Raw genomic sequence first — 27832 nt, forward strand, 5'->3', positions numbered from 1 at the left:
TCATTGCTCTCCATTTGCTACATTACTTTAAAAAAAAAAATCATTATTGAGCAGAATAACTCCCACTGGAACAAAGTCTCACTTCTGTTACTATACAAACACATTTCTGTTCCTCTTCCCAAGCTGAACTACCGAAATCATTATAAATACCAATACCAGCACTTCAAGTGGAAAAAAAGACCTTTTATTTAGAATAAATGCCTCTTTGCCAATGCAAAACCATGAGTAATCCATTAAATCCTTCAGAGTACTGCAGATGGCTCCACTGGTGTTCCCACTGTGTGCTCTGGTAACATTTCAAATCACCCATGGGAGATGCTAAGGAAACACTGTCTATTTCATTTTGGCAATATTATGATGCCTTAACTGGAAAATCTCTTCCCTAAGCTGCCATACCATAAGAGTAAGTATATCTCCATTTGAGAAGCTCCTTTACAAGACCTTTAAAAGATCCCACCTTTCCAACAACAAAATATCAAATGAAACCAAGCAGAATTGCACAGAAGCATCCACTGGAAGTGGTCAATGCCAGGACAAGCCAACCTTCTGCAAATCATTGCCACCAACCTGCTGCAGCAAATTTCATCCCCACACACCACATGCACCACCACTGACTCTTGTGTCATAGCCACAGTGTGGCTGTGGGATTTGTCACAGAGTGCATGGCTCCATTGGATTTATGAAAGTAATCCTCAAGTGATCCCATCTTGGAATCTCTGCTGATCAGAGTGACCCCGAGATGAGTTAGAAAGTCTCTTTTCCCAACCCGGTGGTTGAAGAAAGAGTCAGAACTCTTCTACTCTCATTCTCAAGGTTGTTTATTGTTTCTTATCTATAAAATTCTTTCTCCTGTCCAGCCAAGGTCTGCTCAGCAGGACAGACAGAGGCACTCTGCCTGCCCTCGGGGCAGTGTTATCTTTTTATACTAAAAACTACATGTACACTATTTACCATAACTTCCCAAAATCTATTACCTGTGTTAGACAGTGAGCTTCTACTCTAAACCAATCTAAAAATGCCAACATCACTATCACAGACACATTTTATGAAAAATCCTTGCCTTAGGATTTTTTTCTCCTGAGAAGCTGAGAGGCCTCAGGAACAAGATGCAAACAATGATTATCTGTTGCATTCAACAGGTGCATCTGTGATTGGTCTCATGTAGTTGTTGCTAATTAATGACCAATCACAGTCAGCTGGCTCCGACTCTGTCTGAGACACAAGCCTTTGCTATTCATTCCTTCTTTTTCTATTCTTAGCTAGCCTTCTGATGAAATCCTTTCTTCTATTCTTTTAGCATAGTTTTAATATAAGATATATAATAAAATAATAAATAAAGCCTTCTGAAACATGGAGTCAGATCCTCATCTCTTCCCTGTTCCTCAGACCCCTGTGAACACTATCACAAATCACAGCAGAGGATGGAAGTCAACAAGAAGAAGGAGAAAGGCTGGACATGCCCAGATCCCTCCATCTTACCCCCTGAACCCCCATTCTAAAAACCCAAAAAAATCTATTTCTCACCCTGTGCCAAACTATTATTCTACTTATACTTTTGTGGCTTTTAGATCTTCATATAAGGCAGGTAATTTGCTCCATGGGTCATAATCAAAACCACAGGGGCATCTTGGGTTCTGTGCCAGCGTGTCTGAGCCCCTTGGCAGGGGTCCTGGCAATCCAGGCCAGCCAGAGGGATGTCCTGAATTCCAACAATCCCAGAGCTATTGTTCTGTCTCAGAAATTGTTGTAGTGTGTTCATTAAGTTCATTTAATTCCTCCCCCATTTTATGTATCTGCTCCCCCCCATTTTGTGTAAAATGGTTCTGCCCTCCTCAGTTTTCCCGCCACAGCCCTGCCAGTTCTATTGTCAATCTTTTAGGTTGTATAATTCCTCCTCCCCCCTTTTCCCTTATATGTATGCCTTTTCTCCTCCCTGGGCCAAGTCAATCACCCCCCACTCCACCTGGTATTCCAGAAGCTTCTCCTCTTTGGGGGTTGTGGTTGGCTGTGGTCCCGGGGCCCCTCCCATACCTGGTACCTATTGGGCTCTCCACTATGTCATTTGTGTTAAGCTCATCCCCTCTTCTCCCCCTATTGGTCTTCTGTAAACCCCTCCCGGATCCACCCTTTCCCTTTATAACCCTGAAGCACCCTTTGTTCCGGGTCATTCGCTGATACATCGTGGGCTTTCCAATAAATCTGTTTAGCCCCCAACGAGTGTCCAGCTCCTTCCTTCTCGTCGTTTAGCAGCGATCCAGTCCGCAGCCAGCACAGCCTGAGGCCTTACGACGCCGAGGGGTGCTGGCAGACTGTGCAGCTGGGTGTCGGCCTTAACCTCAGCTAGCCGGACTCTGACCTTCTCTGTCCTTGAAGGACAAATACACCTCACTGCAAGAAATGAATCCAGAAACCATGGCCCAGAAACCTTCCTTCCAGCGGGTCTGACTGCTCAGCACCTCCTGCATTTCTGCTGACTTCCCTATCACAGCCCATAAAATGGGTGAATTATCTGACACACGGATTATTAACACCTTGTGGAAGACACTGCCTGCCAAAAGGGCTCTCAGAGAGTGCTGGTGCCATCAGATGTGGGGGATAAAAAGCCTGTTCACCTCTCTGTAGCTGTTTGGCATCATGCATTTCACAAAGGAGGAGCTGAGCCAAACAGCTCAGGCAAAGGCTTAAATCACGGCAAAACCACACTGGGGTCTTCTCAAAACACGCAGATCACTCTAACAAGTATTAGACAAACACTCGGTATAAAACGGAGAAAAGAGTAGAACCACGTTCTGCACATTAAGGGTGTGGCACAGCTTCTTTACAGATGCATCCACCAGGAAAAAATGCTAACACCTTCACAGTATAATTAGCAAAAGTCTGATAATCAAAATTAAGTCAGGTAGCCAATGTGTCAGAGAGTAACCAGGTATCTCCTCAAGTACTGGGCCAAATTTTATAGCAAGCGCTTTAAAACGAGGAGTCAATAAGCTGAGAGAGATCCAGAGAGCAGCAAAGAAGCAGGCAGAAAACATGAGTCACGTGGAAACACTGGAAGCTGAGCTTTTGGTTTGTTTTTCTTTGTGAATAAGGAGGCTGGAGGGGATCTGATGGTTATCTCTGTACAAGTTACTAAAAAGGCTTCAGCATTCAGTCATTCTGCATGCCAAGCCAGAGCAAGTCAAGGAGTGCTTGGCTGAAATGGCAGAAAAGGAGCTCTGAGCTGGACGTTGGGACAATTTCTTCATGTATAAACCACAAGAAATCACCAAGAGATATTATTTATGCAATTCCTGTTATTATGGAATGCTTCTAGGAAGAGGAAAAGCAAACAGTGTTTAGGAATTCCAGAAGTACATTAGATTTTGTTCTAATTTTGCAATTTATTGACAGTGCTTAAAGCCCTTGTTTCCAACATCCATTATTTATTTTATTTGAATTTTCTTTTGGGAATCATTCGGGGTTTAAGTTGTTTCATTGCTAAGTTTGATCAGGAAATCTGCAGTTAAATTTCAAGTTGGCAAGTTAAATTTCAAGTTGGTAACATCTGATTTCACATCTTTGGAAAAGTGACTGATGAAATTTTTGCCTGTGTCACTCTGTTCTTTCTTGTCTTATCTCCTGATACTCCTGTAACTGCATCAGGGCTTTCTTTACCTTACCAGTATTTTTATTTCTTTGTATTACAACAAGGACACAGATAGTTGGCATGCTTGCCCATGGAGCAGGGGTTGGAACCAGACAATCTTTAAGGTTCTCTTCCAACCAAAACTATTTTTTGAGTCATTATTTGGGGTATTTTTAAACAGGTATAACACACAGAACCCATGTTTCTTTCCGAAATCGAAAATTTTGGCTCAAAGCTGAACGTATGAACATAGATGTTACAAAACAAACAAACAAAAAAATAAAAGTGGGTCATTTCCAGTCAAATCTGAAGGGAGCAGAGTACACTCAGAAGCCTTTTCACTGATTGGTTTAATGATGAAGTGGACAGAGAGGTGCAAAGCCACAGCTCTTTCCATGGCGACTCTAAGGCATGCCACATATGTTTCTGTAGAGCAGAAGCAGCAGCTAGGCTGTAATGCACAACCATGCACAACGTTCAGGTTTTTCCCCTCTAAAAAAACTACCAAAACCTGTCTTTCACTCAATACATCTCCCTGAACTGCACATTCCTGAAGATGTACCCTGAAGCTCACATCAAGCTCTTTTTTGGCTATCCCTGACTTACTCATCAATTTTAACTGCTGCTGTCCAATGGCCAACTGATATTTAATTTCTGTTCTTTGTATTTTGCCTGTCACATCCCATATTTGCACCTCTTCCATTCATTTTATCTCTGTCTCATAATACTCCCTTCAATCATGAATTATTCAAACCACTTGTTTTCTTGGTATTTTTCTCATCAGAACTTACACATAGCTCTTGTCCTCTAGACTTGCTTTTTACCCTTCAATTGCTCTATTTTCCCAATTCTCCACATGTTCATTCATTCCTTGCTCTCTTCCATATTCTTCCCTACTGCTTTTCTACATCTATCAAGGCAATCCCATAGGCATTCTTGCAACATAATAATTTCTATGGTCTGTGAACAATGAAGAGGTGTTTACCACAGAAAGCATCACATAGAAAACTTTTCCCACTTCCTAGGAATAAAAAAATTTGTCTTAGGATGCTTAGTTCTTGCTATTGTATCTAATTTACCAATGTATAACACAAATAGTTATGAGCCAGGCTTCTTTTCCAGTATGATACAGAGAGCGATCAAATTGAACGTATTGATGTTCATTACAAATAAATCCCACCTAAATGATATGAAATCACTGATATTTTACAGTTCTGCACAAATGAAAATCAGCTTTTTTAGCTCATTAATTAAGCCAAGTTTTACCAACCAGCCACTGGAGCTGGAGGGCTGAAACTCAGATTTGTACGTATGATTCAGTTCTTCCCAAAAAGCTCTCCACTACAAGAGCTCACAAACTGGAATTTAAATAATCACTTGTGAATCTTGCATGTCTAGCTCAATCCAATTTCTCATGGAACAGCAAATGTTAAGAAAATTAATCTGAAATTAATTTGTGTATCATCAGTGTCATGTATTAGAGACTTTGTTCATTCCTGTGCCCATGAGAATACAGGGTGGCTGAATTACAGATATTCTCCTATACAGGGTAATGTATTGAAGGAGATTAATACTGTCAGGCAGACTACTCTAAGAAGCCAGCATTTGTGATAAAAGTACCTCTTTGGGAGTGGGGATGAAGATGGAAGGAATGCTGAAAAAAATCCAGCAATTAAAACTACAGTGAAACTGTGCAACTGCTGCCTGTATGATGACATACAAGAACCTTAGCTCATGATTTTTAAAAAATCTGCCTGTCAGGGATATCCACATTGCAATTATCTGTATTTTCTACAGGTTGTGAGAGCCTAAACACAAACTCATTTTGACCAGTTAATTCAGAACTTTAGCAGTCATTACCCTGATCTCTTTTTTTACAACACGTTCTCCAAGAGATCTTTTCTTCAATTTTTGCATGTGTAGTAGCAGGAGAATGTCTACAATCATTATTCAGATATCCAAAAACTACTGTTCCAAATGTTGCCTAAACACCTGCAAGCACCCAGGAAAACCCAGCTGAAATAGTGAATTGTAATTTAAAACTGGATTAACATTAGAATGTAACTCTTAAATCTGAGATTTAAAGTCGCTTTCCATCTTCCAGAAGTAGTCAGCCCTGTATTCACATTCCCAGTCAGGCACCACAGGCAACCAGAGAGCTTCAAAAGGTGACTGTTCCAAGGAGAAAAGGCTGTTCCTACTTTGTTTTAGAGAAAATATTGGAAGGATCATTCAGAAAGACAACTGAAATTTTTGATGTGACAAACTTTCACTGCCAGGGCAATGACTGCACAGGCATTGAAAGGAGATTCAGGACAAATGTGCACCCAGGAGGAACCAACAAGGCTTTCTGGGAGACTTAATGCCTCCTCCATAAAATTACCAGACAATTAAATCCTTTCTCCCTCTCTAATTGCCTTCCTGTTTTTCCCAAAGAAACTGGAAACACTTCCTGCAGTTTTCCTTCTCTTCTGGAATATTTTCTCCTTTTTGTTTCAATGGTCTCCAAATTTTGCCATCTCCTGGGCAGTCCCTCCATTCAAACAACCCCTTCTGTCACGGGCCTCACAACTACTTTTTTCTACCTTCAACAATTTTCTCAGCCACAAAGAAAATGTTTGTCCCCATTAACTTGGTAAGGTTACAGCTTGGTAAAACACAACAAAAGTCAGGTAAAGAAAAAAAGACAGGTAAAAGTCTCTGAGGTGCTGCACCCAGAATATCCAAAATACAGCAGTGAGGGATGTCAAAGGTTCCACAGATGCAAAATAAAAGAACCAGGAACAGAATATCCAGAAAGTTTCCCTCTTGTGGCTGCTCAAAAAACAATTGTTGGCCTGGAAATCACATTACAACTAAATTACACATAAATGCAGATAGCTGATACTTTAAGATCAAGCAGCTTCTATTTGCTTGGAAAATCAGGATGTAGCTGCTAAATTTAGATTGCAGCCACAACCTTTAATACAACACGTTAAAGTTGCCCTCTTAAAATAAAGATCAGAGCCTTGAAGAGAAGCAGTTTTTGCAGGGAACAACATACGACAAAAGCTGGTGATATTTTCACTACTGATACAAAGAACAAAGTACCATTAATAAAGTGCAGGAATGGAATAATATCCTTATATAAAAGAGCATTCCCTTCCAAAAAAATCCACAGCACACCAGCAAAGCAACGAGTATAAAGCATTTTGTAACTTCAGTCAACAGGCAGCTCTGAATTCATGCCTGAATGCTCAGTGCAGATCACCAAGCCCTCAGGAGAAGATCACTGAACATCACACAGAAGGAAAACACATCTGGTGTTTTCCAAGTCCTGCTTGCAGACATTTCTTATGCAGTGAACCAACAAGGATGAATCGCATTCCACAGCACCTTCTCATGCAGCTGCTCCATCCCTCTTGGTGTGTAGGGTCTACAAAGTTGCTTAAAAAATATGCTACCAAATGTGCTTTAAAAAATATGCTACAAAACCTCTTAAGGGCTGCTAAAGTTTAGCTTTTAGAGGAAAAAGGCAGCATCAGAAACCTCCAGTGGAATTGCTCTCCATTTGCAACCAGCCCAGCGCCTCCACACCTCCTGCATTGTCACGTTTTCTGAAAAATCTCTTTGCCCAGGATTACTTCTCCTGGGAAGCTGAGAAGCCTCAGAGAAAAAGGAAAACAATAATTATCTCATTTGCTTCTCCTGTGTTGTGCTCATGTGGAATGTGTTTGGAGATTGTTTCATTGGTTTCCTGTGAATTGTTTTGACTCTTTGGCCAATCAGGGCCAAGCTGTGTCGGGACTCTGGAAAGAGTCAAGAGTTTTCATTATTATGTTTTTAGCCTTCTGTAAGTATCCTTTCTGTATTCTTTAGCATAGTTTAGTATTCTTTAATATAATAATATAATAAATTAGCCTTCTGAGAAACATGGAGTCACATTCATCATTCCTTCTTCCCAATGGCAGGCGACCTCACAAATCCAAGATTGCATCTTCCCAGTTCTCCCTACCTGGCCCCTCCAACATCCTGCTGGAGCTCCCAGGCTGAGCTGAGAGGATGACTCAGCTGCAATGACATTAAATCCTGATGATGAAGTCTCCTGCCTCTGACAGGGCTGGACCCCTGCCTCCCCAAGCACACGTGTCCAGCCAGCAGGAGAGCCCAGGTGTGGCCCCACAGAACCTTTTGGGAGCTCTGAGTGCAACCATTCACTCTTTTTATTTATTTTTTTTTATTATGTTGTTTCTGGAAAGCTGCATTTAATAAGTCATAAAAAAGATCCCTTCCCTTATTTCTATCTTGAGAAAGGATCCTAATTGGCTAGAGCCAGTCATAAAAATTTAACCGTGTTTCTGAAAACACGAGTGCCAAAGGGTAATGCATCTCTAATGGTTGCCAGTGGAATAAATAGCAGTTCTGACGTCAGAACTTTGTTACACTCCAATAACTGGCTCATTTGGGGTTTCAGGTACAGCAAGTTACATGTCAGTTTTAAATAAAGTTATAAAAATAGAACGCACAGTGAACCATATTGCCACTATGCAGCCTGAAACTACATGATTTATGTCTAATGAAATATTAACAAAGGTGACAGAGGTTATAAAAATAGTATTTTCTATCTCATAATATCCTATTACTTAGATTTGAGAGGGCAAAATGAGGCAGATACAATTTTTCTTTTGTTTTTCAAAACATATGGCCAAAACCAGAGTAAGCAATTTTGAGTGAAAGTGACATTTAAAAAGTATTTATAGTACCTTTACCCAGAAGACAGCATAGTAAAACCCAAGTTGTAAAAAATCTGCATCTCTGAGTCCTGCTTGAATAAACACATTAGGCAGCAAAGAAGCTTTGTCTTTTCATTCTTTCTGCAGTGCAGCAATTAAACAAATTACCCTTTCATTGTGTACAAGATGACACCTTGGGCTGTGCCTGTACAAATAAGAGTTTAATGGTTCAGGGATTCAGCCACCCAGCTGATGGACAAAGCTGTGGTGCATGGATGGAGCTGAATATTTCAGTTTAGGAACTCGAACACACAGTACTTAACACTTGGAATTAGGGGCATGGTGGAGCTGGCAGCGCTGGGTTAACAGTGGCACTTAGAGGTCTTTTCCAACCTAAGTAATCCTATAATCCTTTACACAAAAAACAAGAAAAGTTTTAGATGTGCCAACATGGCTGCACTCACAGGGAAGAAAAGGACAATACTCTTAGGGTAACACAGAAAGCCAGAAAAGTCTGAAGAAATCACATTAACTCCAGAGCAGTGTAGTAATAGATACAATTGTCATTTTTGACCTGTAGGCTCTCCAATGTTCAGTTCAAGGATATTGAGACATTTGTACCACTCCATACAGCCTCCAAAGCAAAGGGAATTCAAGGAGCCCCCAGCACTGCAGATCAGAGATCACACACATGAAATCCCATCCTCGTAAAACACAAGAACCAGAACATCCAAAAAGTTGTAAAAGGCTGCTGAAACACTCACAAGTTACCTACACTGACCTAATCTTTGGGCAGGAAAGATTTAATAATTATAGGAGCCTGTAAAAGAATGGGAGTAAAGTGTGGCACCAACTGAAACAATCTGCATTTGTAATCAAATTATGTAAGTATCAGAGTGGGAAATCTAAGATAAAAATTTTGGAGTGAGAAAGGAAATTTTGCCACAAGTCTTCTTCAAAAAAACCAAGATTTGCCTTCATATAATTGAATGCAGTCAAGTAACCTGGAGGGGAGTGTGGCAAAAAAAAATATTAATAAAATCCCCTTGTTTCACATACAACAAAACTTGGTCTCTTTCAAAGGCACTAGCTATCATTATTTAAAGGTTTACTAAATATTTGCTCTGATTTGAAAGGATCACAAGGTTTAAGAGAGAAAGAGACCAGAAGAAACTCTACCCTTTAGTCAGAAACCTTCAATAGGTCACAGAAACGCACGTGCTCTTCTAGTCCTGAAATATTTGAAATATTAAATGCCTTCCTGCTGTAATGGCAATCTTCAGAGTGACTTAGAAGTAAGAGAAAAAAAGGAAACAAAAATTACACAATACTAACATCCATTTGAGTGGATGTTCTTGAGCAAAAGCTATGCAGTAACATTTGATAAATTGAATAATTTTTGCATTAAATATAAAGAGGAAGGTTTAGGTTTTACATGAAATTACCAACAAAAAAATCTTTATTTGAATTGGTTCTTTGTATTCCTTACAAGAAAGCAATTTTTTATAGTATGAAGTGCAACCAGTAATACTTATTTTTGCTTCTACAATTTATTTTCTTTGTTCATCAGCATCAACTGCACCTCAGGCTCCTGCTGCTTATTGTCCTGGTCAACTTTAAGCCCTTAGGTGACTTGTTAGCAAATGATTTGGAAATAGAAGGTGACACAAAGGCCATGTAAATCCTTATTAATTATTAACTCAAACTCCAAACCACCTGCAGTACCTCCTAAAGTTGATTATGGGGCAGAAAGACATCAGAAAGCCAAAATAAAAAGAACATTCTGGTTCTAGTTAAAGGGTGCACAGTTCTTTTTCATACAAACTCTTATTGAAATTGTCATTCAATCAAGACTAAAATATTCCAAGACAAAAACCCATTGGATATGTGTATTAAAATTGTAACAAGCTGTGACTGGATTGAGCATTGCAGATGAACTGTGTTAGGGTGATGACTTAGGGTATGAGTTAAACCAGTAAATGATAATTCCCTTTTCTATTTAAATCATTTAACTCTAGAATAAAGTCAAATATAAGTATGGAATCCCTCTTAGCTCAGGTGAGAGCAGAGCCCAGGACCATGTGCTGCTTTCAGAGAGGGGCTCCACCTCCCCATGCAGAAATGCTTGCTAAGAAACCGTGAACCACAACTCTTTTTTCCCAGTCCTTATCACAGACAATATTGAAACAAAGTTCTAAGACACCATTCATTCCCTGCTTGACTTTTACACAGGAACCTTCCAAAAATCCTTCCAGTGATTCAAAGGAAAAAAAAGTCTTATTTAAACATTATAACCTTCTTTGAAAAAATGACTTTGAACCTATCATCAAGTTGCTTATTATTTACAGTACAGGTTTTGCTTTTCATTGGTTTGTCTTTGTTTTTGTTTTTACTTTAGAAGGCATATTCAAACAGTTTCAAGTCAGCTATAATTATTAGAGGGTTTGCCATCATTTATATTCACAATACAAACAATATTTTTAAAAGAAACAGAAGCTAAGTCCAACTTCATCTCTGACAAGGATAATGCTCTCTGATGAATTTAAACAAAGCTGTCAGTGACACAACTGACTGAAATTCATCTAAAGAGATAATTTTTGAAATTCATCTTAAGAGATCATGTGTTATGCAAGTTACATTTCTCCTCAGCAGCATCTTTCAAAGACAAACAAATAAATGACAAGTTCTATTTCTCAAAAGCACTTGAAACTTTATACTACTAAGAGTATCAGAAACTATATTCATATTATAACTTGAAAATGGAATTGAACACTTCATGAAATGAATCAATAAGAAAGTGCTAAGCCAGGTTGACACATGACAAGAGGGAACACTTGTAGTAAACTACACAACACCAAAAATAAGGAGTTGGTAAAAACCTTCTGGTTTTAGAAACAAGTATTCCACAAAAATTTGACACTTCAGGTGTCAGAGCTCCTGACACAGCCTCAAACAGATTTTGGAGGAATAACAGTGAAGGGTGCATCAACAGATTCTTTTTCATGGAAGCAATACAAGAATCTAATAATACTTTTGACCATTGATCCTAGATACAGTGACACCCTGCAATCCAAGTCTTGAGGCTAAACTGCAGAACTGGTGATGGTAGCAGAGGAGACAACAAACTAGAAACCACAGGATCCAGGATGTGAAAAATGCGTATTTTATGATTGGCTTTTCACAAATATTAAAATGAATGTTATATGTGTTGTGTTAGAAAGTTATGATGTATTAATTCCCTTAAGTAGTGTGTTAAATATGGTTTTAGGTTATAACAATGTTAAAATAGAAACTATGCTATGTAAGATACTTTTTTAAAGGAAGGACTTAAAGGAAAGCAAGATAGCAGCCACGGGACACCTCTCACTCTTTCAGAGAAGAGAATTTATTGCTCCATTATCAGAAGAAATTAACTTCTTCCTGCCTTGCTCAGCCATGAAGAGCTGTCAGGATTCAGAGGAAGAAGTTGGACTGACCAGATGGAATCCTGTGTTTGAATGGAATTTATGCATCATGTATGAGGTGTATGAATATGCAACAGGCTGGTTTTTTTAAAGGTTAATCCTTTGTTAATGGGTGCCCTTTTTCAGACTCATGCTGCCCAGAAAAAGGTATCCAGATAATCTGTAACTCTTTGTTTCTATTGTCTCATATTGTCCTAATCCAAATTGTCCAAATTATTATTACTCTAATTGTATCACTATTTTTATAACCATTTTATTACTATTAAAATTTTAAAAACAAGTTTAGCACACAGGAGACCTCAGCCTTTTGAGGGAATAGGTAAACAGGAGGCCCTTCCTGGCATGAGAAGGAACTCAGGACAACAGGTCAAAGCCCAGGAACAATTCCTGCCATGTGCAAGGGAATCCATATGAATCCACACCCATATGAAAACAAAAAGATGCCAGCTTGGTTGAACAGGGAAATGCTGACTCTGTCAAAGAGAACAGGGCCAAAAGGAAGAAGCAGGGCGAAATACTTTCAGAGAAATCCTGAGCTGGACTTAAGAATACTTTTAAGATTGGATTTAAGAATGGGTTTAAGAATCTGTCTGAAGCAGAAACTGCAAATGGACATACCGTGAAGATCTCGAAGAATGGCCCAGACGACCCAGTAATTAACTTCACTAAAAAGGCTGAGGCAATTAAAGCTTTGGCTGAGTATTTCCTGGCAAAATGTGCCCACTGTCCTTGCCCAGGAGGGAAATGTGCAGCACCACAGCACAGGAGCACCAGTGAGTGTCACACAGAGCAGCTGGACACGGACACCAGGCCAGAGCGTGTCAGGAGAGCCGGCTCGTGTCACAGCTCTGCCAGCTTTTGGGCAAATCCCTATAACTCTGACAAAGCCAGTGCCATCCTAACTTCAGAAGAGCATCAAGAAGGATTTTCCAGAGAATCACAGGCTGGCAGAGCTGCCTTCATCATTACACACTGCATGAAGTCTGCATGAAAACTATTACCCAGAACTCGAAGAGCTAAGATGAGAACAGGCAATATCGGAATAAATGAGGTTTATCCAGGAGTGTTTTACCTTAAATAAATCTAACAGGCAATATAGAAATAAATGAGGTTGATCCAGGAGTGTTTTACCTTAAATAAATCTAAGAGAAAGTACCTGCCTCTGTAGGTAGCAGATAAACAGTATATTTAATTCCATTTTAATACATTTCCTCTGTTACCTTGGTAGGCAATGTTAGACCCACAAAATATGGGCAAAAATCTGGATTCAAGGACTGTTGGTGCATTGGATCAAGGTGTGACTTGGGCCTCAAAGTCTAGCAGGAGGAGAGAGTTTCCTTCCAGAGACAAAAACCTGCCTGAACGATCCAGTGTTGAGTTGACAATTCAAAAGCAAGATTCAGCAATTAAAGGGATTACACTGCCTCTCTGAATGTAGAATTAATGCATAAACATTTTTATGTACCATAATTTTATTACATATTTATCTATTTCTATGAAATGTGCAACACCAAATCATTGAGAAGCTTCCAGATTGGCACCCAAATATGGACATTTCTTCTTATAGTAATGGAGATAGGGGAAAACAAGACATTTTTAGTTCTGCACACTTTTATTTTTCAATGTTTAATATCTTATTAATTATGATAATTAAAAATGGAAAAATATTCCTTTGAAAGAAATTCCCCTGATTATACAATGAGATTCAGTTCTTGTTTTAAGCCATGAAGTCATTGCAAAAAAGGAGTAGTGAATTTTAAGTTTTTAAAATTCAGTAACATTTTTTATTCACAGTTCTTGCTATGACAGATCTGAATTTATAATAAACTAGTATCTCAACTAAAGAGCTATGAAAAAAGACATCAAATTAACACCAAAAGCCTACAGAGATTTCCTTTTCAGTCCATTTTTTTAATCTGCAAAATATCCAAGGAAATACTACTCAAGATTTCCTCCAGACATAGTTTTGGTGCCCTGTCCATCAAGTACGTGACCCTGCAAGACAAAGAAACAGATGAGACCAAGAAAACCAATGTCTGCTGCTCTATTCTGCTAAATTCCCCCATTTTGTGTCACCAGAATAACTCAAGAGGTCTCATCCACTTTGTTCTACACAACAAATATTACAACCAGCTCAAATCCTGGTTTTATGACAGGTCATATCATCTCCTCATTATTACCAGCCATTTTAGCTATTATCTAGTTAATCTATTTGAAAGTTTAGTCTTTTTTAATCTTATTTTTAATCTATTTGAAAGTTTTAAAAGTCTATTTCAAATCTAAAATCTATTTGAAACCCAATGGGTTATTTTGAAGGCAAAAGAGAAAGCTATTTTGATTATGCATTTTATTTTGGGAAATCTAAATATTTTTCAAGGCATGGCATGCTTTCCAAACAGGCAGAAATAAGATGATTTAAACCACACAAGTCATACCATAACCACATATACCACAAAAATCCTACCTTAAGCATACTGTAAAAGTAAACATATTTGTGAGGTTCCCCCTCATTACCATGATAATAATTTCATTACCACACTAGCATTAACCTTTGTACTCAGCCTTTTCTTAGCTGCTAGTATTGACATATATGCCAGATTAACCTGAAGGACATAAATTCCTGCATAAGAAAATTTCACTTACATACCCAGATTTTGTTAGCTTGAAGTAAAAAGTTGCCCTTTATACTCTCAGAGCAGTATCCAAGATGGCCAGCTCACTGTGAGTGAAATAAGATTTCTTGCAGCATGAAATTTAACAAAGTGACACCACTGATTATTCAAAATGTTCACACAACATTCAATACTCACACATTTTTGGTCCTGCTGTTTGGAAAAGTAACAAACTACACATTCAATTCTGCCATGACACATAATTTTTACTTATCTATAGAAAATTAATTTTACTTATTTAAATTTAGAACACCAAAAGGTACTAGCATAATTTCATGCATCACCAGATTTTGGCTTAAACACTACTGAATGCCAGAAGGTATTTAATTTTAATATTGTACTCACTGGGTGCTAACATCCACCTAAAAGCAGAATGCAGAAGGGGTGGAATCCACTCACACATCTCTCCAACCTCAGTCCAGTCTGTAGTGCAAGGAACCAAAACTTACCCTAATATACTCAGGTGAAGGAGATTTTAAATAGTTAAATTGCAGTAGCCTCTAACATCTCGTACCACAGTGACACTGACAGAATAAACAGCACCAATAACACAGATTGTTTGTGCTGGTGAGATTTGACACCCCTATTATTCCTTACAAATCTCTCTGTGTCAACACCACTCAGTCAATATTGGTCTCAAACATTTGCACCATTCAGTGGTGGCAAGGCCACAGGAAGCTTCCATTCCAAATTGCTGATTTTGGAATTTTACACCGAAAATCTTTTGAATTTCACACGGAATTTCTTCTGAATTTCACACGGAATTTCTTCTGAATTTCACACGGAAATTTCTTTCGAATTCTACACGGAAATTTCTTTCGAATTTCACATAGAATTTCCTTTGAATTTCACACAGAATTTCTCTGGAATCTCTCTACCCAAATCTTTGCTTCTTGATCAAGCTAAGCTGATGTATTTTTCAGGCAGCCAAATACAAAGCAGCAATTAAGTACCTGATTTTACTTTCAGCCCTTTCAATATTCTGTACAATAATTGGCACAGCTGAGTCACGAAGACTAGAATCAAATTAAAATGCAAATTATGTTTATTATCATGACAAGGAAAAACCAGAATTATGTAGTCAAAGTAATTCATTTTTATGGTCTGTGTCACCTATATGCATGATCCTGATGCTTCTAAGAATAACAGTATCTGAAGCCCGATGACTCAATCAGAAAAATAATCTGGATTTCTCTGTACGGTTTTATATTTCATAGTTAAGTGTGAAGCTCAGTTCTGATACAGAAATCTGTTTACAAATATTTTCATTTAGTTACTTCTTTTCCTTTTTATCAAGTAGAAGAAATAAGATTATGAATCAGAGACTATCAGCTTTTTTCTTGGGTTAATTTAGCCACTTAGTAAATCATATGTTTATCTTAAATACCAGCATGACTTGACCGTCTCTCAGTAAGTGACAAGCATCTTTTTGTCCACACATTGATATAATTTATATAATTTCCACCTTCACAGGAAACTGCTGCTGTCTTCCATCCCCAATGATTATCATCTATCTACTGATGAAACCAACTTTTGTCTGTATTGTTTGATACAAGGAGGAGTATTTTAAATCAGTTTATGTCGTCTTGATTTGTGCAGAGTGCTTTAATGCCTCCCACTGTCAGTGAGAGCAAAAATAAGCTAAATATGCAGCCTGGTACAAAATTGCTAAGGCATATGAAAATAGTATCGCCTTATCTAGACAAAAAGTTATGTAGACAACCAGCCACAAAAACCTCCTGATTGGAAATTATTGCCTTCCTCTCTGCCTTCCCATCAGAAAGAGTTTTGCTGTTATGAAAAACTGAATTTTAGAAAACATGAAAGCAGCACTGTGTCAGTGTCCTTTATGAAACAAGGATTATTTTCATAAAAATCAAACTGTAAATCCTTGTTACTGTAATGAAAATAAACCCAGAACTCAACTGTTCATCTGGAAAAAAAATGCTTCAGCTGTTTATACGATATTTCTAAATATTTTTGAAACATATGTTATAAAGTGTTAATAATTAGAATTTAAGTTCTAATAATTAGAATTTAAGAATTTTAGTAATGAGATAGTTACAAAAGTAGTATGAAAGTCCTTAAGTCATCCAAACACCTATATGAAACTTTATCATCAAAACCAAGGAGGAAAATTGGCTGAAAGAAAAAGCTGATGTCTCCTTTACAGATCAAAAAAATGCAAAGATTATTTCAGTATGGTAACTATTTACTTGATGGGTATTGAAAACACTTCTTCCTCTTAGAAAAAAAATCTACAACCCAAATTAAGCCTCAGAGAACTGTTCTTAGAAATACTCCTAGCTTAAAAGCTGTAGCAGTAAGCTCTAAAGATTTCCTGAGCACTTTCATACCACACTGATAGAGATGACTTAAAGAATGAGAATATCATGAGTATGTCTGAAACTACCACTGGTTAAAGCAACACTTGATATTGCAGTCCATCAAGCTGAGCTAACAGGTCCTTAAAAATAAATTAGGGATCTGGACATTTGTAGCAAAAAGGAACTCAAATTACTCACATTCAGCTCCATCTCCTTAACCAAGACACAGAGGGGTTTGCACTTGTTTGAAATTATTTCTGAGACTTTTACCCCTCTCTTGTGGCCACAGCTCTCTTCACAGAGAGCAGCAGGCACAACTTCCCAAGGACTTCTCCTGGAGAAGCACAGAGAGAAGAAAACAATTCCCATCTCTATTCAATGCTCCTGTTGTTTGGCACGTGTGGAAGGTGTTATGGAGATTGTTCACAAAGTGATTTGTCAACTGGATTCTGCTGAGGGTTGTTTGGATTCCTTGGCCAATTGGATCAAAGCTGTGTCCTGGCTGTCTCAGACAGTCATGGGTTTTTCTCTAGTATCTCTTTTAATATAGTATCTCTTTAATGTGTAATTTAATATAGTGTTACTGTAATATAATATATTTTAATAAAGCAATTGTATATAATAAAATAATCAAAAATTATATATAATATATATAGAATATTATATTATATATTAGCATATAATAGTATATATTAAAATTATTACAATATTATATAATAATATATAATATATTTATACATTATAAATATATAATTAATATATATTATATATAATATACAGATATGCAATATTTTTATATATAAATATAAATATGTGTATATAAAATAAAGTACAACATATTCTTATAAAGCCTTCTGGAGGGAAAAACAAAAAAACAGGTGGAAAAAGCTACCATTTTCATTGCCTTCTCCGGGAAAAATCCTGGGAGAGAGAATTAGGTCTCTCTCTCTTCAGAGACTATGAATACCACATTCTCTATTACTTACACGATGGTTCTGTCATTCTGTAAGGGTTAGAACCCTCAATACTGAGAATTTTGAGCTTTCTGTGCTCAGAGGCACAAAACTCAGAAGAGAACATTACGTTTAACCTAAAGCTACAAAGGAGGCTTCCAAAGTTGGTTAGTGGCACTAGGATTATGGGTTGTAGTTGGTTAGAAGTGGATAATGTCACAAAGTAAAAAACTTAAAGTTTAGGGCTTTAGAATATAGTAATAAATATGAAGCAAAACAGATGTTTTAAAACAGAAACAAATTTTTCTTCTTTACTTTCATCTTCCTTCTTCTTAAGTTTAAATAATATTTTATAATTAAAAAAGTCTGCATTGCGGACTTGAAATAATCAATTAAGTTTAAAAACAATTAAGTATAATTTCTTAAATAACTTAATTTTAAAAAACCTTGTAACAAAAAGTAATTAACCATTTTATACCTTACTAATGAAAAAACTGCAGAACTCACTGCTGTAGAACTGTAACACTAAGAAAAACAATAAACACCTAAATCTGAAAACGAACTATGATCTCATGCTTTCAATCCTAAACCCAACTAAAATAAAAAAAGAAACCCAACAAATAAAAACCCCACATGTAAGAAGTTAGCATTTCAGAGCATTCCTAGAAAAACAAACTGTGATGGAAGAAAACCAACTCATCCTCATGAGTGTTTCTTTGTTTCCTGATCTCCACCTGTGCTCTAAGAGGTGTAGCCTCTCCAGCCAGACAGGAATGGAGCTGCCGGACCTGTCCCTCCATTGTCTGAGGACATCTAAAGCTCTCCGGGATAATCCAGGTCCATGGGCAGATGGATCACACTGATGGGGCTGATGTGTGAGGCTGGACCAGACCACATCCTGAGCTCTCTCCCTGTGGGACTGGTTTTGGGATTGTGGCACAGTTTGGGAATGGCACTCCCCAGTTGGGTGCTCCAAACCATCCACTGCTGGCTGATGCCTCAGGGTTCAGCTTTTATAATTTCACATTCTGTGCTGCTTCAGTGTGTGGGTCTGGGCTCCACATTCAGGGATGGTGAGCTCTGTGCCCAGAGCAGGGAGACAAAACAATTCCTGCTCCAGCTGGGCACCAAGGACAAACGATCCCAATCTCAGCCCCAGAGCACAAACCCCGTGGGCTGCAGAGAGAAAAACAAGCAGGGTGGGAGTGCCTGGGCTAAAGCTGGAATGGGACAATGAACTGCAAGGTGCAAATGGAGCAGAACTGATCCCAGGGAGAGAGCCCGGGAGCGCTCGTGCATTTTGGGGCCACTTTGGGTCATCTTGGGTGCAGCCCTGGCTGGGCTCTGGTGCTGCCCAAGGTGGATCCATGGAGGAGATGCTTTGAATCAATCCCTGCTTTATTCTGTAGCTCTGTCCTGCCCCTGCAGCCTCCCCAAGGCATCACTGCCACCCCCTGTCCCTGCAGCAGGAGGAAAAGGAGAACTGGAGGCGCAGCAGATGAAGATCACAGGCTGGGCTGAGAACAATTGACTGGAAGCAGCAAATGAAATAAGAAAATGAGCAGCACTGGCAGCAATCCCAGTATCAGGGTGCACAGGAGAGGTAAACAATTCACACACAGGCATTTGTGACCATGTGGAACTCCACAGGCTCCCCAGCACCCACCCACACCTGGGGGAGACCCCTCCCCTCCCCACCCTGCCCAGGATGCAGGGTGCTGGGGAATCACATCCAGGTCCTGGCCACGTCCCTCCTGGCAGCTGCCAAAGTTAACCCGGCTGGAACCAGGATATGTTGCAAGAGAAGCTAAACCAAAACTGATAAATGTCAGTTACCCACAAAACTAAACCTCGCTTGATGTAAAACCTATCTTTTCTAAGATTTTTCTACCAAAATAATATGATTAAGCAGCTTATTCAAAAGCACTCAGATCAAAATCACATTATGTTTTGGTACAGAAATGTGCTTGGCTTTCCTACTCAAATGTTTTGGGAAACAAAATAGAAGCCATTAAAGTAATATTTTAATGTTAATGGCATTTGAGGGTCTTTTAACTACCCTCAATTGACTTTTTCCACTTCATATTTAAGGTAGCTCGCTTCTCTTTTTTGCCTGCATTTGGGAGACAGCCAGATGTTGACATACATGGAGAATTCTTTAGAAAGAAATAACCCTATAACTATTTAAGTTATACTTATATGCAGTCAAGGCACCATTATAATGAATATGCCTTGATTGCAATTAGTTGTATTCCTTATACAACTACAGTTAAAAGCTAAATAAAGAGAAGCACCAATGTATGATACTCAGCTGCGACTCATAAGCACATAAAAAAGCTTATCAAAATTTAAAAAAACCCTGTTTTTTCTAGAACTGGAAAAAAAAAAAATCTATTTTCCCCAGAGCATACAATGCCCAGCTGATCTATCACTTCTTCCCTGCAAACTTTGTATAATTCTGAAAGCAAAATCCACAAGCACGCCCACACCTCAAAATCACTTTACCTTAAAAAATGGCATTTAAATTTAATGATGAATTCTATACTATTTATCCATACTTTTGGGGCACAATTTCTCATTCTGCTCAGAGAATTACAAAGCACACATTTTTTTCCCCTCTGCACGAGCTCCTCATACTTAAAAATTTTCCATGCTGTTGGTTAATGGCCAGATTTCAGCCACCTCTCCAGCCTCTTTCAGCCCTTTCAGTGGGTGTGAAAGGGTTTATTTGGAATATCTGGTGCTACTGCCTGAGTTTTATCTTCTTCTCCTGCATCCTCAGCAGCAATTCCCAAGTTGGTGGCTTCCCCAGAAAGCACGTCAAAGGATTCCCACCCACACACTGAATATCTAACAGACCCTGACCCATTTTTGCCTTATTAAAGCAGCACTACATGTTTAAAAAAAAAATAAAAATAATAAGCAGCAACACCAAATGAATGTGAGAGCTGCAGCTGGAATTCCTCTGCCCTCTTCAGATTTCAGCTATGATAAAACCGCTAGCAAAAAACAGAGGCACATTTAAAGTGCAAACATCAAATGTAGTTTTCCTCAGTTTTCTCCTCCAGTGACTTATTACTCCAGCTGTCTTTCAGTTAAATATATGGAGGATTTCATTTATGAGTTCTGAATATAGAAAAACCCCTTAATTTAGCCACATTTATCCACTGTTGCCACAATGCCTTTGGGTTTATTTCACAGAATCACAGAAATAAATGCTGAGGTTGGAGGGAGCTCTGGAGACCACCCAGTCCAGCTGCCCTGCCCAGACAGGCTCACCTGCAGCAGATGTGCACCCCCAGTGTACACAAGTTCCTCCTCCTGTCCAGGTGGCACTCGCTGTGTTTTAGTTTATGGCCATCAGCAATCCAAGCCACACAGTGAGTAACCATGGGAATTATGTGATTTCGCTAAGATTACTGCCATCTAACCAGAATAACCAATAACACACGCAGCATTCTGGTTTAAGCAGGGAAAAAATGGCAACAGAAAACTCAGCTGAAGCATGGCTGTCAGTTTGCCCATTGCATTCACAGCTTCAGCCAGTGAGAATCAGATTTTACTGGTGATGGGTACACAACAGCCTCTTCCCCAGCTTGGTGCTGTCATCTCCAAAGCACAGGAGCACTTGAGCAAGTCAAACAACCTCTCCCTGAACAGGAGTGCCACAAAGAGGAGGTGGAGAACTGTCTGGAAAGTGGAGGATGTTTCCAGCCCTGTCCTGCAGTTTTTCAGTGAGGTACATGGAGGGCACTGCCTCAACCAGAGGGACAGCCCCACATTTCTCTCAGACTGCCACTGCCATTCCTAAGGTAGCACAACTATTTCTGTGGCTCCCTGGTGAGCCAGGCTGCTCTTTCACCTGAGAACAGACCTGACCACACACAGATGTCTCCTGGATCAAATCCCCAAGCTTTTGATGCCCATATGGATTTGAACTGAACTGATGCAAGGTTTGTTTCTAACACAGTGCAGAAAATAGACAATAAAATCCCATAATGTTAGACCAACTATCTTTTAACAAATATTGAAAAATATCCATTTATTAAAGCTCTATATCTCAGAAATAAATCCCTTATACTCAACTAATTTGTAAGCAAGCACCAGCTTTACCTTATGTCTCCTTTCTCCTCTTAATTTGACAATGGTTTATGCAACTGACTTCCCAGGGAAAGCAAGTTTACAGTTAGCACATATAGAACATTGCTGTGCCATAAATTCTAACACAAACCATTATAAGAAAAGATAGTATTTACCTTATGAACAAGGACTCACCTGTTCTTTCCAATAGGAAGGACAGAAAATGAGGGAAAAACACCAGAGCAAAGAAGAATATGGCTTATATTATTATATCCAGGTGACATGCAGTCATCTTTCAATGATCAAGATTTTTCACCAACACTATGTTATTTAAGGATCCACTTCATTCTAAGGATAACTTGCATCCACTAAGGTAGACACCAGCATCAAAAATTAGACCCAGACCTCCTTTGTCTATTAAACCATCATAAGTTACATCAACTGCTATGCAAAGTTCATCTTTTCTAAGCAAGCAGAAAATTACTGGAGTCAATTATTGTCAGAAGAGCACCCAATACTTGTCAAATGTCCTCATCTATCTGGAAAATGAACTTTTCAGATCCAGGTTTGCAGAGGGTTCTTTGAGATAAACTTATACCGACTCACAGGACTGTTCATTGTTGGTTTATGTTGTGGTAATGTTTCTAGAAGACTGGGGTTTTTTTTCCATGACACAAAGAACAGAAGACTTTACAACTCCCATGACACTTGGCAGAACATGTTTGCAGGCTTAGCTTAAAAGAAAATGGACTTTACTTGACAATACTCTCCACAGCATTCTGTCAAAAAGAGCATTCTCTGGAGAAATAACGGAGGGGAGAGGCATTCCACAAATTTGTAAGTATACACTGCATGTCACTTCAGCCCAGAGAGAACTGAAAATTGGGAGAAATAGATGCAAGTGGTCTTAGAGAGCAAGATGGCTAGAAAATAAGCTATGCACATGCCTGCATTTCTCCCACTGGGTCTCTGTCCAACACACTTGAAAGGAATGCATAGTTTAGCCCTTTATCTTAGAAAAGCTGAGGAACGCCTTCTGCATGGCGTAAATATTACTGCTGCCCCAGAACTCCTCTTTTTGTGGGAAACATGACTGAAGAACCAGGTGGTTTTTCATCTGCCTCTTCCATATTTCTTCTCACTGGAAATATTTACTTTTCTTCATTTTAAAGCTCATTTTGAAATAACGTTTTCAACCTGACAATGAGTATTCTCTCCTTACTACCTCACCTAAATTTCTAAAGTCTTGACTACTTCGCATTATTTAATTTTGTATCTACACATTTTTTCAGATCTGAAAATGTCACTTTCTGAAAAGCTCACATTCAACTCCATATACTGCACACTTTTGCACCAATGCACTGATGTTCTGAGTGGGTTCTTTCCCGAATTAAATAAAGGAGCAATAACTTTGCATAACTAAAAAAGATGTGAAAATTTGCACTTAGCAATTGTTCATTTAGCAAATTCAGCACTCTTATTTAAAAAGAAAATTGAAGCATAAGCTATACACAGAAATTGTAGCTTATTAAATTGTTCAGTAGTTTCTCAAGCCAGTGGCAAAATACTTAGCAAACCCAATACTGAATTACAATTATTTTGAGGTTTTTAAAATTAAAATATTCATAATCCATATTTAAATGACCTAATTATTTTAAGACCTATTATTCCATCATTTTTGTGAAATTCATACCACCAAGATATGTTTTTGTGCTATTTGCAATCAGAACCATCTCAAGGCAAACAGAACACATGAATCTTTTTAAAACCCCCTTTTAAATATAAAATCAGCTACTTGATGCTTGCTTAAAATGAAACCCACAAAACACACGTTGAACTCCAAAACCCCAAGAAGCAGCTTCATGCTCTCACAAACAAATTGATTTGGATCATCTCCTATTCAACAGGGTGCACACAGCACAGAACACTATTCCACAACAAGACATTAAAACTATAAAATATATAATATATATATTTATATATATTATATATGATACTATATATTTTATATACTATATTTTATTATATAATATATAAAATAATATACATATTATATTTAATACTATAATTATATCATAAAATTATGTTGTGTTATGTGTTGTGTTATGATATGATATAATACATTGTATTATATATTATATTATATACAGTTATAATATAAATATATAATATATATAATATAATATACATATTATTATATAAAATATATAATATATTTTATATATAATATATATTATGCCTGTATAATATAATATTTATAACATAATATGTAATATAATATGTAATATACAATATATTGTGTAATATAGTATATATTATAATATAATTATATTATATAATATACTGTATTGTATATTATATTATATTATCTTTTCTATCATATATTATTTTATATTATAATATATAAAAATATATTAAATTACTGCTAAAACACCCAAGTACCAGCCTTATCCCAGCCATTTTTATAGGACAGGAGGAGATAACTCACGGGTAGGCTGCTGCCAGCTGCTGAGCCATGCTGTGAGCTGTGGGGTCCCTGTCCAGGGCATACACTGTGATGTCTCTGGCTCTCTCCAGGAGAGCTGCTGTGTGACCTCCAGCTCCAAATGTCATATCCAGGAAACACTGGGGAGGGAAAACACAAACACTTTCACCTCAGAGCACTGACAAACTGATGGATGGTGCAGAACTTAAGTTTGAAATCCCCCTCGTGTACTAGAGGAAAACACACCGTTGCCTTTCTGGAATTGTTTCTTGTATTCTGACATCATTGCAATTCTACAAAAAATAATCTCTCACCGTAACAAAACTAAAAACAAAAAAGAAAACCAAACACCCACAGACAAACAAATAAAAGCACCAAAAAAAAAACCCCAACAAAACCAAAACAAACTAAACCAAAAAACCACCCCTCCCAAAAAAATACCAAAAAAACCCCCAAAAACACAACAACAAAAATACCCCCAAACCTCTCACTGGAATTCTTCAGTCTAGGGAATACATACTAGCAAAAAGAAAAGAAAAGGATTGTTATTGTTTTTGTGACATTGTATCTAAACCAAAGTACAAATGTCACTGCCTCTCTGCACCTTGGTATTGCCATAAATCTTTTCTCTCAGCCCTGATTGAACTGACCTCTGTTGTTGAGGGAAACTCAAGCTAGACCTGAAAAACAAATTCTCCATATACTTGAATAATAATATTAATATTTGCATGGGGATTTTTTCCCACTTCTCAGATTATTTTTTTATGTGAAACAGGTTTTGAAAACTATTTACCAGTTACAATCATATTCTGCAGAAATTGATATGAACTAAACTTATTCTCACAAATTATAGGGCCCAAGGGTAAAAGCATTTTTTTAAGTGAATTTTTTCAATCTAACTCTTGAAAGAACTAAGATTCAACCAAAAATTCCTTTGGATAAGAACAGAAATTTAAAGGCAATGAAGAAGAACTAAGAGTCAACCAGAAACTCCATTGGATAAGAACAGAAATTCAAAGGCAATGAAGAACAACTAAGGTTCAACCACAAACTCCATTGGACAAGAACAGAAAATCAAAGGCAATGAAGACCCAAATATCCAGAACCATTTTTTAGAAAGCAAAGACTTCTATATCAAATTCCCCTCCCCAAAAAATAAATAAGACACTTATGAGACTAATAATCTAACTCTACTGTGCCTGAAACAATTATTTAACACAATTTCTTCATGCTATACTATCACATTTCCTAAGCTTATTTTCTAGAAGCAAAAATTTCCTACAATATTTTACAAACTTGATGAAGGAAACAAAATTTAGTGGGTGATCACCCAATATTAAGTTGCATCACTCATATGAAGAAATAAAGCACTGACCCATAATTTTTTGTAAACAGTATCTGTAAGACAAATCTGTGTTACAGAGAACACATCATCCATTCTAAACAATCTATTTAAGCATTCTGATTTATCTTCTGCCAAAAACAAAAGCATACTCCTTGAAACCAATTTATAAACACAAAACTGAAGCAGTTAAAAAATGTGGTTGTTTCTTTAACTCAACTGAACATAAGAATTTAGCTAAATTTTAAATATACTTGCATATGCTAAAAACTCCAAGCATGTTCTCTCTAAGTTCTCACATACTTGTAAGATTCAGAGAAGCTTTCTTATTAAAGACTCCCATCACTCTGGGTTTTCTTTGCATTGTACTGTTACTTCTACTACATTCATAAAAATGCAACACTGGCTATTGAGTGGGATATTAAACTAATTAGCTACTTTTTTATTATCATCCTTCAATGAAAATGAATATAAGAATGTAATTTTTCACTCTGCATTTAGCTTAGCAAATTGTAAAAATGAACATGCATTTTAGAAAACTAAAATAAGAATCCTAAAAATAAGCTAAAATAAAAATCCAAAGTAGCTAAATATCTAAAATACAAATTCTCCTGAATTACTTTCAAAATTTCCAGGGTATATATGTTATGCTTTGATTTCCACTCAAGTTATTTCCATTTAATCCTTACCAGAACTAATGTACATAAGCAATAAACCTCTAGCTTTTATATTCTAGTTCTGTAGGGAAATCCATTTAGAAAATCCCTTTAGAAATATGTGGAGGAGCAACAGAAAATTAAAACCAGCTTTTTTTTTTTTTTTTGCATAAGATTAACCCACTCAGAAATGCACTCAAAAACTTAATCACAGCAGTCCCAAGTGTCATTTAGGATTACACTTATTGTGCAGCAACACATTACAATCAAAACCAACCTAAACTACATCATAATTCCTCTTGGAAAAAAAAAAGTTTCATCGGCATGAGTCACATCTTCATAGTTGGGTTTGGTTGTCTTGTTTTCTTTAAAAAAAACAAACAAATGCTCTTGTTCTTTATCATAGGTACAAAACTAGGATGAAAACTTTGAAAAAAATCAGTATTTCCTAAAACAGACCTACAGTGTTGGCAGGAAGAGTCACGGAAGGGATACGAAGTGTCAGAAGACCTACTTCTATCTTTAAAATAAAATACATTGAAATAATAATTTTATTCCACTTTATTCCACTTCCACAACTCACTAGCAAATTGACTTTCCAGAAAATAGTCTTTTCCCACTAATATGTTTAACTACTCATTTATTTCTTGCATGCCTGCTTGTCTTCTAAACATCTGACTCTTCTTTGGTCATCTCTACAAAGTACAGAACACATGTGATGCTTCTTTCACCACCACTCCTACAAAGTCCTTGGTTCCATCAGGTTTGAACAGCAGAACATGAAAAAATAAATTAGGGACCTTTTTGGCCAAGCTTCCAGACAATTTTGCTTTTTAAGCAACACATAACATTGAGATTTTTATTTCCAGATGAATTTTTGAAGATGTTTACAAACAGGACAGCAATGCTGTGAACGTGCCTTGAGCTGTTTGTTTTCCAGCATCACTCTCATTCCATGGTTATGACAATGGGAAGATGCCAGCAGCTCACATCCCAGGCAGCAGAGCAAGAACTTAATGCTACAACTCACTTTAGAAGTTTTTTGACCAATCACACAAAGCAAAAGCACATCGACAGCCGCTCTATCCAACCACTATAAGCACACGTACCTTTGGTTAAACACTGCTTGCTTATTTCAAATACGATACCTGCTTGTAAGCCTTAAACACAATGCACAGAGCTCCATTATTAAGCTTCAAACTTCCCAATACCTTCTAAGATAAACTTTTCTGTAGCTTGGGGAGCTTTACTAGACAAGCATTAATACACAGACCATCGTTCTATTTGTCCTTGCTTTTCTACTTACATAATTTTTCTGCTGACCAATCTCATGGCTGCTGCTTAGCTCCAATCAGAGTTCTGCTGTCTCTGAGGCCTGCCTTTTGCAGCTTTCCCAAAACCCTCTGATTTTATGGATTCCCACAATGTTCTAGCTCATTCAAGAACACTTATATTTTGTTTAACAGTCTTACCTTTCCTCACAGACATCTGCTTCTGCTTTAATTCATTTTCAATT

The 27832-nt window shown here is 37.6% G+C and overlaps 1 protein-coding gene across 1 annotated transcript in view; it reads right to left on the bottom strand.

Moving 5' to 3' along the window:
• The window catches only part of METTL15 (methyltransferase 15, mitochondrial 12S rRNA N4-cytidine), an 80684-nt gene that overhangs the window by 25554 nt on the left and 27298 nt on the right, over positions 1-27832 (bottom strand). The window contains 1 exon segment of the mRNA XM_063160541.1: positions 24322-24458. Coding sequence (XP_063016611.1) covers positions 24322-24458 — 137 coding nt within the window.

The sequence above is a fragment of the Melospiza melodia genome, chromosome 6 (genome assembly GCF_035770615.1).
Source record: "Melospiza melodia melodia isolate bMelMel2 chromosome 6, bMelMel2.pri, whole genome shotgun sequence".
Lineage (NCBI taxonomy): Eukaryota > Metazoa > Chordata > Aves > Passeriformes > Passerellidae > Melospiza > Melospiza melodia.